This window comes from Lutra lutra, chromosome 16, assembly GCF_902655055.1.
Source record: "Lutra lutra chromosome 16, mLutLut1.2, whole genome shotgun sequence".
Lineage (NCBI taxonomy): Eukaryota > Metazoa > Chordata > Mammalia > Carnivora > Mustelidae > Lutra > Lutra lutra.
In genome coordinates this window covers 37,160,791-37,176,661 of record NC_062293.1, presented here as the reverse complement: position 1 = coordinate 37,176,661, position 15,871 = coordinate 37,160,791, and the positions used below count along the sequence as shown (strand labels likewise).

The 15,871-nt window shown below is 45.6% G+C and overlaps 1 protein-coding gene across 18 annotated transcripts in view; it reads left to right on the top strand.

Moving 5' to 3' along the window:
- SYNRG (synergin gamma) overlaps positions 1-13,119 on the top strand; it is a 95,840-nt gene extending 82,721 nt beyond the window's left edge. For 13 of the 18 annotated variants that reach the window (XM_047708314.1, XM_047708313.1, XM_047708318.1 and 10 more), the window contains 3 exons: positions 10,957-11,067; positions 11,429-11,464; positions 12,454-13,119. In XM_047708314.1, the coding sequence (XP_047564270.1) occupies positions 10,957-11,067; positions 11,429-11,464; positions 12,454-12,585 (279 nt within the window). In that variant the 3' untranslated portion in view covers positions 12,586-13,119. The remainder of the gene's footprint in view (positions 1-10,956; positions 11,068-11,428; positions 11,465-12,453) is intronic. The other 5 variants (XM_047708323.1, XM_047708322.1, XM_047708309.1 and 2 more) reach the window with 1 other exon arrangement.
- The last annotated feature ends 2,752 nt before the right edge of the window (positions 13,120-15,871 follow it).

Here is a 15,871-nt window from a genome sequence, read left to right as displayed (position 1 = left end):
TCTTGGGGTTGTAGATTGGAGCTTTACGTTGGGTGTAGAGATTACTTTAAAAAAAGCTATAGAATTTGCTGTTGTGATCTCAAAGAACACTTGTTGGGTCTGGTTACCCATCTAACCTGGGAAATGTTGCCCTGTTCACATGTGATGATTCTAAATCCGTCAGTGTGGCAAAAAGTGAGGTAATGGGAAGAGTTGCCAGTCACTCATGTCCTCTCATCAAGCTCCCGTGAGGAACCTCCATATCCACCATCCATGTCTAGTGAGTAATGTTATCTAACTTTTTTTTAGACACGGGCTAACTGTATAGGGATTAATTAGTCTGCAGCTAGAGAACCCAGGAATGCATGCGGATTGTACATGAACTCAACTGAGTCTTCATTTCCTCTAATTACTCATGCTTTCCCAGTTGTGCCTTTTTCACCAAGTTAGGTGTGAGAGAAAAACAGTCCTCCTCTGCTTGGCTATTATTCCTGATTATACCATGTCATTTCCTTTTGGTGACTAGTAGGTCTTTGGTCTGTAAAACTGCATAAAGAATAGTATGCATTCTCCAGAGGAAGGATGAGTTTAGGACTTGTCGCAAAGGAACTTTTACTCTAAAAATAGATATGCGAATGTAAATGACCCAAACCAACATCTGTATAGTTTAGTTGGAACAAAACTCTGCAAACTCCCAGGACTCTGGCTGGGAGACAGCGCAGAAAGATCATTACTAGAGAGAAGCAGGACTGAGGTTGTATAGGAAGCTTTTAACTCTTCATAGTTGCTTCATTTTAGGTAGAATTTAAAGTTCCTTAATGAACCAAATTGCCATAGTCCTATTTGATTCCAGTAATATAATAGTTTATTTTGTACCTAGAATCTGTCAGGCATCGTGCTGTATGCTTTACATTCATTCTCATTTAACCCTTGTACAGTCCTGTGAGGTCAGTAATATCATCCCCATTTGCAGCTGAAGAAATTAAGGCTCAGAGATGAACCTTGCCTGAAACTGACAAATCAGGGACTTGAATGAACATCCTAGCTTTATTTTATTTTATTTTATTTTTAAGATTTATTTGCAGGGGGGGCCTGGGCATCTTAGTGGGTTAAGCATCCAACTCTAGGTTGGACTCAGGTCATGATCTCAGGGTCATAAGATCAGGCCCCACATCAGACTCCGTGCTCAGTGCAGTCTGCTTGAGACTCTTTCTTCCTCCCCACTGTTCGTGTGCGCTTTCTCTTTCTCTCTCTCTCTCTCAAGTAAATGTTTTTTTAAAAAATAAAGGTTTACTTATTTGAGAGAAAGAGCACCAGTGGAGGGTGGGGGGCAAAGGGAGAGGGAGGAGGAGGAAGCAGACTCTGCCCTGAGTGCGGAGCCCCCATACGGGGCTCGATCTCACAACCCTGAGATCATGAGTGTCAAAAGTCCGTTCTTCTTACTGTGTCCATGCCGGCTTCCAGGATGCTTTAAAAAAAAAAAAAATGTTTCTTCCACGAAGACATCATGAAACTCTTCCCATAAAGAAGCAGCTGCACTACCTTTCTTGAGGGAAAAGGGCCTAGCGTGTTAGGGCTCCATCACAGTAGTGGTGCTTGGGCTGAGGAAAGCAAAGCACACGACCACTGCGGCTCCCTGGCATTTACTGAAGCTGCAGTTCTCCCGTCAAGCTTCGGTGTGCTCCTTGTGCACGGATTAGAGCTCCCTCTTGTGGTGGGAGCGCGCGCGTCTCCGCGCACAAACCGAAGGCGCTGGGTGTTTCACAGGAGGTAAAAATCCCTGCTTTCCAGTGAGCTGAGTGAATTGTTACCTTAAAGTTGAAGTGCAGTAGGTTTGGAACAAAGAAAGACTCAGCCCTGGAAATCAAAATGGATCCATGTTGCCATATAAAATCTACGGAAAGAGACCGGCCATTATTCAGCTAACCTCCAGTCAGCTGAAAATCCCACAGGCTTTGATTCCACTGTCACCCTCGGTAGAGAGCAGGTTCTTGTGGGCTTCCTTTCAGTGTGGCATACGCAGTTTATTTCCGAGTTCTTACTTCCCGTTGCTGTGGCAACGGAAGTTGCCAACTATTATTTTTTTATATGGCAACTATCATTTTTAATAGTGGTAGCATTTTGTCATCTTGGCAGTGCACACGTTGTTTTTTAAAGATTTTATTTATTTATTTGACAGAGATCACAAGTAGGTAGAGAGGCAGGCAGAGAGAGAGGGGGAAGCAGGCTCCCTGCTGAGCAAAGAGCCCAATGTGGGACTCGATCCCAGGATCCTGAGATCATGACCTGAGCCAAAGGCAGAGGCTTAACCCACTGAGCCACCCAAGCACCCCTTCACACATTGTTTTAGAGATCGAATCTTCATTATGTTTCTACATGGCTATCCTCAGTTGACGTTAGGGGAGAGGGTAGATGGAATAAGGCACACACACAGCCCCAAAGATGACCATGTCCTAATCCCCGGAACCTGTGAATTTATTGCCTTATGTGGTAGAAGGGACTTGACAGATGTGATTAAGTTAAGGGTCTTTAAATGGGGAATTTAATCAGGCGTAGAGTGAGCATGAGAAAAGCCAATATGACAGTTGAACCAAAGAGAAAGATCAGCAGATTCTGTGCTGTTGGCTTTGAAGATAGAAGGTGGGACCATGATTCAAGGAATATACAGGTGGTCTCTAGAAACTAGACAAAGGAACAGATTCTCCCCTAGAATTTCCAGAAAGAATGCTGTGTTGCTGGCTTACTTTAGAATTCTGACCTCCGGAACTATAAGAGAATACACTTATGTTGTTTTGTTTCTTTTTTAAAGATTTTCATTTGTTTGACAGAGAGTGCACATGCACAAGTAGGGGGAGTAGGAGGGAGAGGAAGAAGCAGGCTCCCCACAGAGCAGATGGAGCCCGATGTGGGACTCTTATCGCAGGACCCCAGGATCATGACCCGAGCCGAAGGCAGTTGTGTAACCAACTGGGCCACCCAGCACCCCAGCTTAGGTTTTAAACAACTAAATTTTTGCTCCTTTATTAGGGCAGCAGTAGGAAAAATTAGACAAAACAGTGAAACTGAGAATCAAAATGGTTACATTATAATCCAAGCCAAAAGGCTAGAATTACTTGTGAACTGTGTTTAGATCATTTTTTTTATATTAGCCAAACTAGGCCGGGTTTATTCTATGGGAACAGCTCCCCCCACTGTCTTAGTCATGTAAAACCACAGAGCTGTGTTGCTTCTGCCACATGTCCATCTCAAGTCGGAGGGGTCCTTGTGGAAGGTCCTTCTCATTCAGGGACCTAGGGTGACAAAGTCTCCACCACATGGAACATAGCTGATTACTGTGAGAGGATCAAGGGAACATGACAAGCAGCATATCAGTCTTAAAGACTTCCTCCCAGAGGTGACTCGTGTGGCTTACGATCACAGTCTGTTCCCTCGGCTTGCTGTATGGCTGTGCATCATTTCAGGGACTAGGAAATGCCCATCCTGCCATTTGTCCAGAAGAATTATAATGAGGATATTTGGAAAGAACACTAATTACTACCAAATTCTCCTTTGATAATGATTTTCTTGGACACCATTTTAGCTGTTTATTATTGACTAAAGACTCAGGATTATATATCACAGTCTCATTTTGGGACTTACTGTATGTAGGTCATTTATACTGTAACTACTTTTTTAAATCTTTACTAAATACATGAAACACTTGCCAGTAAATGTAGATGATGTTCAATTTAAAATGGCCTGCAGGGGCGCCTGGGTGGCTCAGTGGGTTAAAGCCTCTGCCTTCGGCTCAGGTCATGATCCCAGGGTCCTGGGATCGAGCCCCGCATCGGGCTCTCTGCCGGGCGGGGAGCCTGCTTCCCCTTGCACCCTGCCTGCCTCTCTGCCTACTTGTGGTCTCTGTCTGTCAAATAAATAAATAAAAATCTAAAAAAAAAAATGGCCTGCAGAGGGCATACCTTCTTAAACAATTACGGCCACGGATCCGTGTCACACTGCTGCTAAGTACAACAACCCCCCCTGCTTATAGTTGTGTACTTATAAAGGTTAATGTTATCATTTGAAAGATTAATTTGACCACAGGGTAATTTATGAAGAGCCTTATGATTTCTCACAGGAGATTGCAATATGACCTTTTCATTCGCTTTCTTTATGCCTTTGGTAAGCAGATATTAAAGGGCTTTTCTTAATTGGATTGATTTCAAGATTGGGTTTTCCCAGATTCTAATTATTTCTCAAATAGCCCTTGTGTAGTAACATGGTAAGTATCTATAATGTGGATTACAGAAGGGCTACTGTATTTTTAACCTCTTAAAAAAGCTTATTAGATTTTGTCAAAATAAATAATAATCATTTAGAGCACTTCAGAGAACTTCTTATATATCTCTGAGGGTCCCAGCAGCCACTGAGAAAGGAAGGTAGGACAAGTGAAATTGTTAATCACTTTATAGATGACAGAACTGGACAGCAAACAAATAATAGTACAACCTGCTTCTGAATTTTTTTTTTTTAGATTTTATTTATTTGACAGAGAGAGATCACAGGTAGGCAGAGAGGCAGGCAGAGAGAGATGGTGGAGTAGCAGACTCCCCACTGAGCAGAGAGCCTGATGCGGTACTCAATCCCAGGACCCTGGGATCATGACCTGAGCTGAAGGCAGAGGCTTAAAGCACTGAGCCACCCAGGCACCCACAACCTGCTTCTAGATTTGACCAGAGTTGGCCATGATTACACTAGAAAAAAGAAATTACTGGGGCTCCTGGGTGGTTCAGTCAGTCTGCCTTCATCTCAGGTCCTGATCCCAGGGTCCTGGGATCAAGTTCTGCATTGGGCTCCCTGCTCAGCAGGGAACCTGCTTCTCCCTTTCCCTTTCCACCTGCTTGTGCACTCTTGCTGTCCGTGTGTGTGTGTGTGTGTGTGTGTGTGTGTGTGTGTGTAATAAACAACAAAAAAAGTTATTATCTAGCTTGGCTAACGCCATGTAGGTTCACTTCAAGGTCAGAGTCCTCATGCACATCTGTGAAATGTCTGCCTCCCCTTTTCTTTGAGAACTGCCTGTCCTTCTTGCCCTAGGTGTGATTGGAATGGATTCAGCTCAGGTTAGTTTGAGAAAGGTTTGTGAAGCTAATACATAGTTTATGATTTCAAATTAGAAAGGGATGAGAGGGCCGCCTGGGTGGCTCAGTTGGTTGAGCATCTGCCTTCGGCTCAGGTCACAATCCCGGAGACCTGGGACATCAGGCTCCCTGCTCAGGCAGGGAGTCTGCTTCTCCCTTTGCCTCTGCCCCTCCTCCCTGCTCCTGCATGCGCACTCTCTCTCAAATAAATAAAATCTTTTTTAAAAGCGGGAGGGATGGGCGCCTGGGTGGCTCAGTGGGTTAAGCAACTGCCTTTGGCTCAGGTCATGATCTCAGGGTCTTGGAATCGAGCCCCACATTGGGCTCTCTGCTCAGCGGGGAGCCTGCTTCCCCTTCTCTCTCTCTGCCTGCTTGTGATCTCTCTCTCTCTCTCTCTCTCTCTCTGTGTGTGTGTGTGTCAAATAAATAAATCTTTTTTTTTTTAAGATTTTATTTATTTATTTGACAGAGAGAAATCACAAGTAAGCAGAGAGGCAGGCAGAGAGAGAGGAGGAAGCAGGCTCCCTGCTGAGCAGAAAGCCCGATGTGGGGCTCGAACCCAGGACCTGGGATCATGACCTGAGCCGAAGGCAGCGGCTTAACCCACTGAGCCACCCAGGCGCCCTTCAAATAAATAAATCTTTAAAAAAGGTGGGAGAGTGGGGTGCCTGGGTGGCTCAGCGGGTTAAAGCCTCTGCCTTTGGCTCAGGTCATGATCTCAGGGTCCTGGGATCGAGCCCCACATCGGGCTCTCTGCTCAGCAGGGAGCCTGCTTCCCTTCCTCTCTCTGCCTGCCTCTCTGCCTGCCTGTGATCTCTGTCTGTCAAATAAATAAATAAAATCTTTAAAAAAAAAAAAAAAAAGTGGGAGAGATGAGGAAGCATCATATATAATCTATACATTTTTCTAGGGAGAAGCCATTTTTTTCCCCTTGGGAAGAATAATAGTTTTTCAGATATAAAAACAGTACACTAACTTCCCAGTGGTTCCGCTTAAACTAATGGCAAAATATGTAACTATTATTTTGCCATCATCCTGGGTCACCCCAGTATCCACTAGACCAACCAACATGCCAGGCTCCCAGATCCTTGACCACTGGACTCAGGGACCCTTGTCTCCATGGTACTTCGGCCACCCCCTCACATGAGCATCTCAGACTGTAATACCTGCGCCATCTTAAATTCCGGCCTCTTTCTGAGCCCAAATTCACAATCCTCTAACTTGCTCACACTTCCACAGTTCTTGTTTTGGGTTCTCAGGATGGGACAGTTGTTTGATCCTTTTACTGGGTTGTCATCAACTCCCAGCCTCACTGTTTGCTCCCACCCACTTGGTTCTTAGCTTTTGAGGTTCTTTATGTCCACTCTTGGACAGCCACTGACCCCAGTTCACTTAGGACTGAGGGATTTCCTGAGAGCTGAAAGTAGAACAGGAGGTTGGGCACCCTGGTCTGTGACATCCATATGTAGAAGCGCTATAAGGTGATGTCGCAGGCCTCTCCTGCCAGCAGCACATTCAGTGACATCACCTCGGTACCCTGAAATCTGCCACAGTGGGAGTATTTATACCGTGGGAATCCACAGATGCTGTGTTGTGAACAGATGAGAAGCTGAGGCAGTGTTCTCCAGTATTTGAGAACCATTACCCGATTCAGCAGAGTCCTTCACGTATTTGACAGATATGAGAGACATTTGAGACATGTCTGCTGTCTCACCGCAGTCTCAGTCCTTCACGGAGAAACACCAGTCAGCACTCACAGCGCCCGTGTTCTGGGGAGCGCAAGCATAGGCTCACTGTGGGCCCAAGAGGTGGGCAAACACTTTCGGAGAAAGCACTGTGAGAATCAAGTGACTCTGGAATTTGTAGCAGAGATGATTGTCTGCTATATTTTTGGTAAACTGTGTGCTTCACAGTCTTTATATAATAAGATCATGCATGTGTGTGTTTCTATGTGTATACGTATTTGTATGGATGTGTGCATTTTTTTTTTCTCTTTGGAAAGTCCTTTTTTTTTTTTTTTTAAGATTTTATTTATTTATTTGACAGACAGAGATCACAATCAGGCAGAGAGGCAGGCGGGGGGGTGGGGAGCAGACTCTCCACTGGGCAGAGAGCCTGACGCAGGGCTCGATCACAGGACCCTGGGATCACGACCCGAGCCGAAGGCAGAGGCTCCAACCCACTGACCCACCCAGGCACCCTGGAAAGTCCATTTTTTTTTTTTTAAAGATTTTATTTATTGGGGCGCCTGGGTGGTTTGGTGGGTTAAGCCGCTGCCTTCGGCTCAGGTCATGATCTCAGGGTCCTGGGATCGAGTCCCACATCGGGCTCTCTGCTCGGCGGGGAGCCTGCTTCTCTCTCTCTCTGCCTGCCTCTCTGTCTACTCGTGATCTCTCTCTGTCAAATAAATAAACAAAATCTTTAAAAAAAAAATAAAAAAAAATAAAGATTTTATTTATTTATTTGACAGAGAGATCACAAGTAGACGGAGAGGCAGGCAGAGAGAGAAGGAAGCAGGCTCCCCGCCGAGCAGAGAGCCCGATGCGGGACTCGATCCCAGGACCCTGAGATCATGACCTGAGCCGAAGGCAGCGGCTTAACCCACCAAACCACCCAGGCGCCCCCGGAAAGTCCATTCTTAATGGTGGAAGAGGGGGGCAATTTTGCCCCCAAATTGGCCAGGGATCCTGTTTAGCACCCTCCAGTGCAGAAGATAGGCCCCACAATAAAGAATGATCCAGCTTAAAATGTCAGTAGTGCCAAGTTGAGAAATCTCTGCCGGGGCACAGAAAATCAAAATAAATTGGTTTAGGCATATCTAAAACTTCTTCACATTAAGAATACAGCTTTTCGGGGCGCCTGGATGGCTCAGTGGGTTAAGCCTTTGCCTTTGGCTCAGGTCATGATCTCAGGTCCTGGGATCGAGCCCCGCATCAGGCTCTCTGCTTGGCAGGGAGCCTGCCTCCCCCTCTCTCTCTGCCTGCTTCTTTGTCTACTTGTGATCTCTCTCTCTCCTTGTCAAATAAATAAATAAAATCTTTAAAAAGAAAAAAAAGAATACAGCTTTTCAGGGCGCCTGGGTGGCTCAGTGGGTTAAAGTCTCTGCCTTCAGCTCAGGTCATGATCCCAGGGTCCTAGGATCGAGCCCCACATCAGGCTCTCTGCTCAGCAGGGAGCCTGCTTCCCTTCCTCTCTCTCTGTCTGCCTCTCTGCCTCCTTGTAATCTCTGTCAAATAAATAAATAAAATCTTTTAAAAAAAAAAAAAAAAAGAAAAGAATACAGCTTTTCAGGGGGCCCTGGCTGTCTCACTCAGTATGGCATGCGACTCTTGATCTCAGGGTTGTGAGTTCAAACCCCACACTGGATGTAGAAATTACTTTAAAATCTTTAAAAAAAAAAAAAAAAGTACAACTCTTCCGAAACTTTTTTTTCTTTTTGCTTGTTTTGTTTTGGTTTTATAATTCAATTTTTTTTTAAATTGAAGGATAACTTAGTGAAATGCACAGATCTTAAATACATAGTCGAATTGGTTTCGACAAATGCATTTAGCCATGTAAGCCCACACCCCCTCCATATACGCAGTGTTTTCATCACCTTTTAAAGTTCTCTCTTACCATGATCTGATTCCAGAAATAACCACTGATCTATTTTCCAAAGACTTCTATCACCATAGAGTTGCCTGTTCTAGAACTTTATATAGAATTACATAGTATATATGTGTTCTTGTGTCTGGCTTCTTAGCATGTTTTAAAAATTCATCTGCATTGTTGTGTTTATCAATTTGATCCCTTTTATCAGCAAGTACTATTCCATTGTGTTGATATACCATGGATTTTTAATCCATTTTTTTACTTATAGAAACATGCGATTTACAGTTTGGCTAACGTGAATAGAGTTACTGTGAACACTTTTTGTGCAAGACTTGGTTCACATGTTTTCATTTCTCTTGGATAAATATCAAGGAGTGGGATTGCATAAAAGTTCATATATTAGATATGTATTTTAACTTTTAAGAAATGAAGAACTTTGGGGTGCCCGGGTCGCTCATTCGGATAAGTGACCAACTCTTGATTTCCGCTCAGATCTTTGTCTGAGGGTTGTGAGTTCGAGCCCCGCACTGGGCAGCATGGAACCTACTTTAAAAATAGAAAGAGAGAGAGAGAAAGAGAGAAAGGAAGGAAAGTGAAGAGCATTCCAGGACCACCTGGCTGGCTCAGTAGGTAGAGCATGTGACTCTTGATTTTGGGGTTATGAGTTCAAGCCCCCTGTTGGGTGTAGATATTACTTAAGTAAATAAAATTTTTTACAGAAAAGGGGTAACTCCTTTGGGTCCCCTTCCTCCCCGGGAGCTTTGTACTATCACTTTGCTGTCCCTCAATAAATCTTACTTTGCTGCCCACAAAAAAATATATATTTGAAGGAAGGAAGAAAAGAGAAAAATTAATAGCTTTCCAAAGTTGGGACCTGCCCTATTAAGCATTGGGCTATACGCCATACTTCATAGATTTGTTGTAAGGAAGAAATTAGATAATGCATGTGAAGAGCTTAGTGTGGTATGTAGCAAGTAAGGGCTTGACTGATAATAGCTGTCTTTATATTTACTCTCTCTAGCTGGTAACTTCTAAATCTCACAGTCTTGAGTGCTAGAACTATGTATGTGTCTTACTGCTTATGTAACATCAGAACTTGGCTGCCCCACAGGCAGTTCTAAGTCAGCATATACAAAACTGAACTTTTTTTTTTTTTTTAAGATTTTATGTATTCATTTGACAGCACAAGCAGGCAGAGAGGCAGCAGAGGGAGAGGGAGAAGCAGGCTCCCTGCTGAGTAAGGAGCCCATTGTGGGACTTGATTCCAGGACCCTGAGATCATGATCTGAGCCAAAGGCAGGTGCTTAACCAGCTAAGCCAGCCAGATGCCCCACCAAACTGAACTCCTATCCCCAGCCCCAAATGTGGGTCTCCTCTCATGTGCCTTATTGTAAATCCTGTTGGCTGCCCGGGGCCTCTCCCCCCCTTGCACATCTCACACATCACCCAGGCTTCTTCACGTGACCATATGTCTCTGTCCCCCCACTGTCGCTTCCCCAGTTCTAACTTGCTTCACTAGCTGTCTCCTGGATCACTTAAAACAGTGCATAACTGAGGCCCATACCTTGAGGATTGCCATCCACAGTTCATTGCTTAACACTGCAATCAGAGGGATCTGTCCATGATACAGACCTGATCCTGTCATGGTCCAGTTGGACCCCTTAGTGGCTTCCCAAGGTAAAGTCTCTTCTCTTCCTTCCAAGGCCTTCATGCTGGAGTTCGATCTCCCACCTCCTTTCATAAGCTTGGCTCCCACCCCCTAGATTTCTTCTCATAGCCAATCTCCTCCTTAGAGGCCTTTGCCTGTGCTGCTTGTTCTATCTACACTGAATAAATACTGTCGCCCCTCTTACCTCCCCCCTCCCATCCCCTTCACCTAGCCTATACCTCTTGAAACTCAGCCAGGGTGTTTCTGAGAGCTAGGAAGCATCCTCTGCCATCGGGCTCTTTTTCCCTTGGGTTGGAGGAAGTGCCCCCCCAGCCCATGTGCCTTAGTGTGGCTATTGTGGCACTGTGTTGCCTGGTACCCACCCGGCCCCCACCCTAGACTGTGAGTTCTCAGAGGACAGGAACTGTTTTTCGCTCATGCTAGCATCCCTAACACCTAGAACAGAGCAGGTACCCAGTAAATGTTCGGGAAATGGAATAATTGTATTGTTGGTATCAAAATTGACTTAATTTGCTGCTAGACCTGTTGGGGATGAGTGATTGGGAGTGAAGCCAGCAGCATTTGGAATTGCTGTTTCCTTATTCGTTTGTCCTGTCCTCACAGCCCGATGAAAATTCACTGGATTTCTCCTCTTGTATGCTACGGCCTGGGATTAAAAATGCTCAGGAACTTGCATGCGGGGTGTGTCTTTTAAACGTGGACTCCAGAAGCCGGGTAAGTGACATGCCTTCCCCTACAGCTGGCAAAGCGTTTCCCTCACATGACCTCTGGGGACCCCTTCCCATCTGGCCCCCTCCCCTGCCGGGGCTGTGACCCCAGGCAGGCATTTTGATGAAGCCCTGAAATCTGACCACAGAAGGACATTGGTTCTACAAAAGGGCAGTGGGGGGAGAGGTTGTGTGAAGGGGGGAGGTCTTCCCTTCCCGGCAATGCAATGCTGTCTGCCCTGTGCCCGCGGTGCCCCGAGCACAGGCAGGTGGGGAAGAGAGGAGGTTAAACCTGGAAGGCTTTGTTTGGAGGCATGAGGCCCTGCTCTGGGAATTTTGTTGACCTTATGGTTTCAACATTATTTCAGAAAGAAGAGAAGCCTGCAGAAGAACATCCTAAAAAAGTATGAACCAGTCACACATTATCTTAGCATCTCCATCTCAATTTTGAGTGTGGAAAGCAAATCCGATGATTCCACTGTCATCCTGAACTGTTCTGATCGTGAATCCTTTCCCGAGTCATGTCTGTTCCCATAATGTTTGATTTAACCAACTAGTGCGTCTGTGTGGGTCTGCTTGTGTCTTGTTTGCACGCTTGTAGCTCATAATTGGCTTCTGGTGTTGCAGGCATTTTTCCCTGTGATGAACAAGGTAACAGATTGAGCAGTTTCTGGAAGACTGGAAGTTGTGACACAGAGAATGAGATCAAAGAGCAGCAGGATTTGGCAGTTATCAGACAAAAACAAATAGGGATTCAGAGTTTTGTTTATTTGTAGCACTTTAGAAAAACCCCCAAGGAGTCGAGGTTAGGACTGGCTGAGTGGGACTTACCTGTAAGCATTAGTCGTCTGGGAATAATTCTTATGTGCTTTAATATCTCTTTTTTACAAACCCTGTACCTGGTTGACTTTTTAATTATGTTGATTCAGTTATCAGGTCCCAGTGGCCTTAGTCCATGAGAGTTTTCGGTCTTTTGTTTTTTCCATGAGAGGACTGTAATCAGTCCCAGAAATGTGGGGATCGCAAGTATAGTTAAAGGCCAGCCTAGGGGAAGGCTTCCTTCGGCACAGTGAGGGATAAAAATCAGCCACAGCCTTGGCTATTTTAGTTCCCATATAATGAACACCTCCCCCCGTCCAGCCTTTGTCTGCCTTGTCTGTGAAAGATTTGGCCTTCTTGTGCTGAAACTGGGTTTAGTGGTAAAGATTTTTTTAGACCTTTAATTAGCAGCAAAGAACTTTCTCACTTGAATTCCTGTAGCTCCCTGCTCAGGCTCTGTGTGTGCCACGCGGCCTCAGCCTGTGGCCTGGAGCGGTGTTCGTGCAGGTCGCTGAGCCGCACTTAGATGGGGACACAGCCTGACTCGCCCCACATCTCTGCTTATTTTTGGCAGGCATTCAACTCAGAAACCGACAGTTTCAAGCTGGCATATGGAGGACACCAGTATCACGCCAGCTGTGCCAACTTCTGGATCAACTGTGTTGAACCAAAACCTCCTGGCCTCATCCTGCCTGATCTTCTCTGAAAAGTTCCTCAACAAAGGACCCACTGGGTTTTGTTTTTTTTCCCATCACACTCCGTGAGGTGACAGGGAGCTAGAAGCAGAAGGCAGGTACTGTGCAGTGCTCCTCCATGAAGCTATACGAAGATTCCCCAAGCCATAGCGGGGACAGAGGAGCTGCCGGGTTCCCAGTCCTTCCTACAGACAACCTTTGTCCCCCGGGGTCCCGCAGCCAGTTTTGGGGGTTTGAGGTAAAATCACCTTGCCCAGACTGCACGTGGTACCAGAAGTTTGCTAACTTACCTTTAGTTCTGGTAAGATGTTTGAAGACACGGACCGCAGTTTTCTTTCTCTGAGGAATAACTTGCTGCTGCAGTATTGAAACTGTGAAGAACTGATGTTTGAAGAAAAGTCAGTTGTTGTTATAGGACTAGAATTGGCGAGCATGTGTTGAGCCAGTGCTTACTTACATCTAGAACACTGTTGCCCTGTGTGGTAGAAGGCACTTACCCACATTTAGTTTGTTGATAACTGAGATGAATAAAAAGGGGAAATTGTGATGCAGCTGTTCTTTTTATAGAAAAATTGCTCGTCTCCGTGGGACAAGGGCAGGTAGGTGAGGGTGGATTCACCAGCTTTACTCTCACAACTGAACCAGTTTCTGCTTTTGTTCATTTGTAACACTCTAAACTTTCAAGACGGCGTTTCCTCCAAACATGCCGGGGCACTTTGCAGTGGACTGAATGTTTGTTTTGACAGAGGCCCAAATTCTCGTCTGTCGGATGAATAGCCTTCCCCTTAAGAGCCTCCACAGAAAACTTTGGTTTACCTCAAAGACTGTGAACATGGTACTTTTGTTCAGACGAGATTTGGAAAGGCAGCTGGATGAAACCTCCTTGCAGTGGCCTTTGTCCAGATTTCCAGAAACCATGGCACAGGGACCATTGCTGCCTGGGACTTGGCAGTATCTATGTGAGGGACCTGAAAATTAGTTCGGTTAGAAGCTGGAGCTCGTGGCCTACTGAAGCAGGCAGTGAGATGGCTGTTTACAGCGGAGGTACAGGACATAGAAGCAGTGGAAGAAAAGGGTTCTAAAATAGATGGAATTCTAGAAGGAAGAGGCTCATGCTCGCTATCTGGTGTGGGGAATTTTCTTTGCCACTTAAACTGAATGGATAAAATCAACGGGGAGAGAAAAAAAAGCCAAATCGTTAAGGATTTTGAAGTCCTGGGAAGAACAGGCCAAGCTAGGACATATCTTCCTCTGAATCGTGAAATATGTGCTTTATGAAGAGATTCTGAGTTTTGTATTTCACATTGTAGGCTCTCTGACCTCAGTTAATTTTATTTATAAACCGGACAAGTTAGTTTTGTCTACAAAATTGCTGCTTTACATCACTAGATTGTTTTTCCTTCTCGGGACAAAACTTTAGAAGGGATTCTGTTCTGTTCCATCTTACCCTTTTTAGCCTCCATCTCCTCCAAGAGAGGTACAGAATGTTCTCGTTGAACAGCTCCTATTGACGCTTCTGCTTTCCTTTGCTGTGCCCGAGTGCAGACAAGTGAGGAGGTGGATCTGCTTTTCTCTTTTTCTCCACATTCATCTCCAGCTCTCACAGCTGTCTAAGTTACTACCCTCAAGGCCGTTGTCCTCCACGGGGCTCGAAGAGTGGCAGTAACCACAGGAGGGGGCCGCTTCCCCAGGCTTCCCTGAGGCCTCTGTGCTCCGCATCAGCCTGAGCAGCACCCGGTCTCCTCATGGCACCAGGATTCAAGCAGGCCACTAACCTGTCTTTACCTCCGTAAGAGGCCAGGCTGACAGACTGCTTGCAGTGCCTTCCAGTTAGACTTTACATTGCTGAGACAGTTTGGGGGAATGCCATATGGACTGTCATCGCAGTGGCCTGTGTCAATGACATTTTAAAAAGTATGTTCACCTGCTGACTTAGAATGGTTCCATTCCTAGATTCCATAATGTCAGTCATTGCTGCTGGCCTTACCAAGTATGAGGGGTGTAGTCGCCCCACGGGCGGTGCAGGAGGAGACAGCCGACGTCACCAGGAAGCCTTGGCCGTGGAAGCTGTCCCGGCTCGGAGCAGCTGGTTTAGCGACGGCAGTGCGCGCTCGCGTGCCGCCAGTAAGGATGTGGGGAGCGTGGGATAGTAGGCGCTGTGTGCACAGCTTTATTCCCATGGCTCCACCTTGCGTTCCGCTTCACCTCGCCTCTGATTAGCCAAGAGTCCAGTGTCCTTGGAAACAGTAACCAAGGTTACTTACTTCCGCAGTGCGAATGTGCAGGCGGCTTCAGCCCCACCGCTTGAGTGGCGATTAGTCAGCGCTCTTCTCTTTGGTATTGTATTTTGCTTTTCACCATTCTAGGGCTGTGTGTAATTTAATTTTTGTCTGGACACACTTGAGGTGGAGGCACAGGGTGTGCTACTGGCCCTGCTTTATTTTTTCTGTGGCTCCTAGTTAGCACTATGGGCTTCATCTTTTAAATTATTTGAATGTTTTGTATGCACGTACATATTTGTGTTGGTTAAGGATGCCTTCTCCTTTTATTTGATGACTCGTGTGATCTCAAGCTTTGGGAAGATTATAGGACCTTCACAATAGAGAAATTTGCAATGCTGGCTTGGCGCTGGGGATCGCTACAGAAATCCCCCATCACCCTCTAGGTCACACGCCTCCCTTTGGGAGCAGCTAATAAGCTCTGACATTCAGATTACAAAGGTGTTAGGCTTCTTAAGTACTAAGAATGCTTAGTTAACGTCCCAGTCATGGTGTTGGCCAGATTTCTGCAGGAAATTTTCCTACCAAGAACATCTGTCACCAAGTGTTCCCTTCCTCTAGTACAGTGGTTATTTTTGGACTCTCGTCCACAGAGTACAAGCCTTACAGTTTGCCTTCATGCTAGGGAAGCCACAGCCTCCACAGCCATGGATTGTTTTGTCTTTTGACTGATGTTTGACGATGTGCTGATGTAGCATTTATGGGGTCCTCTGATTTTCCCATCAAACTATTAACTTCATTTGAATTTTCTTAGACAATGGTGCATCTTTATAAAAGTAAATGGTATAAAACAAGGTAGAATTTGGATGGAAACCATTGCTACAGACCACGTAAGATCCAGAATATATATGTAAACATGTAACCACAGGCATTACATTTATGGCTTCTTGCCAAAATCGGCCAAAAATCTAGAAAATTATTCCACGAATAAGCAAACTGCCACCTACCCGGCTACTGAAGTAAAAGCAGCATCGTGACCAAGCGTGGGCAGCTGGCTGGCTCCCAGGAGTTTGTCAGG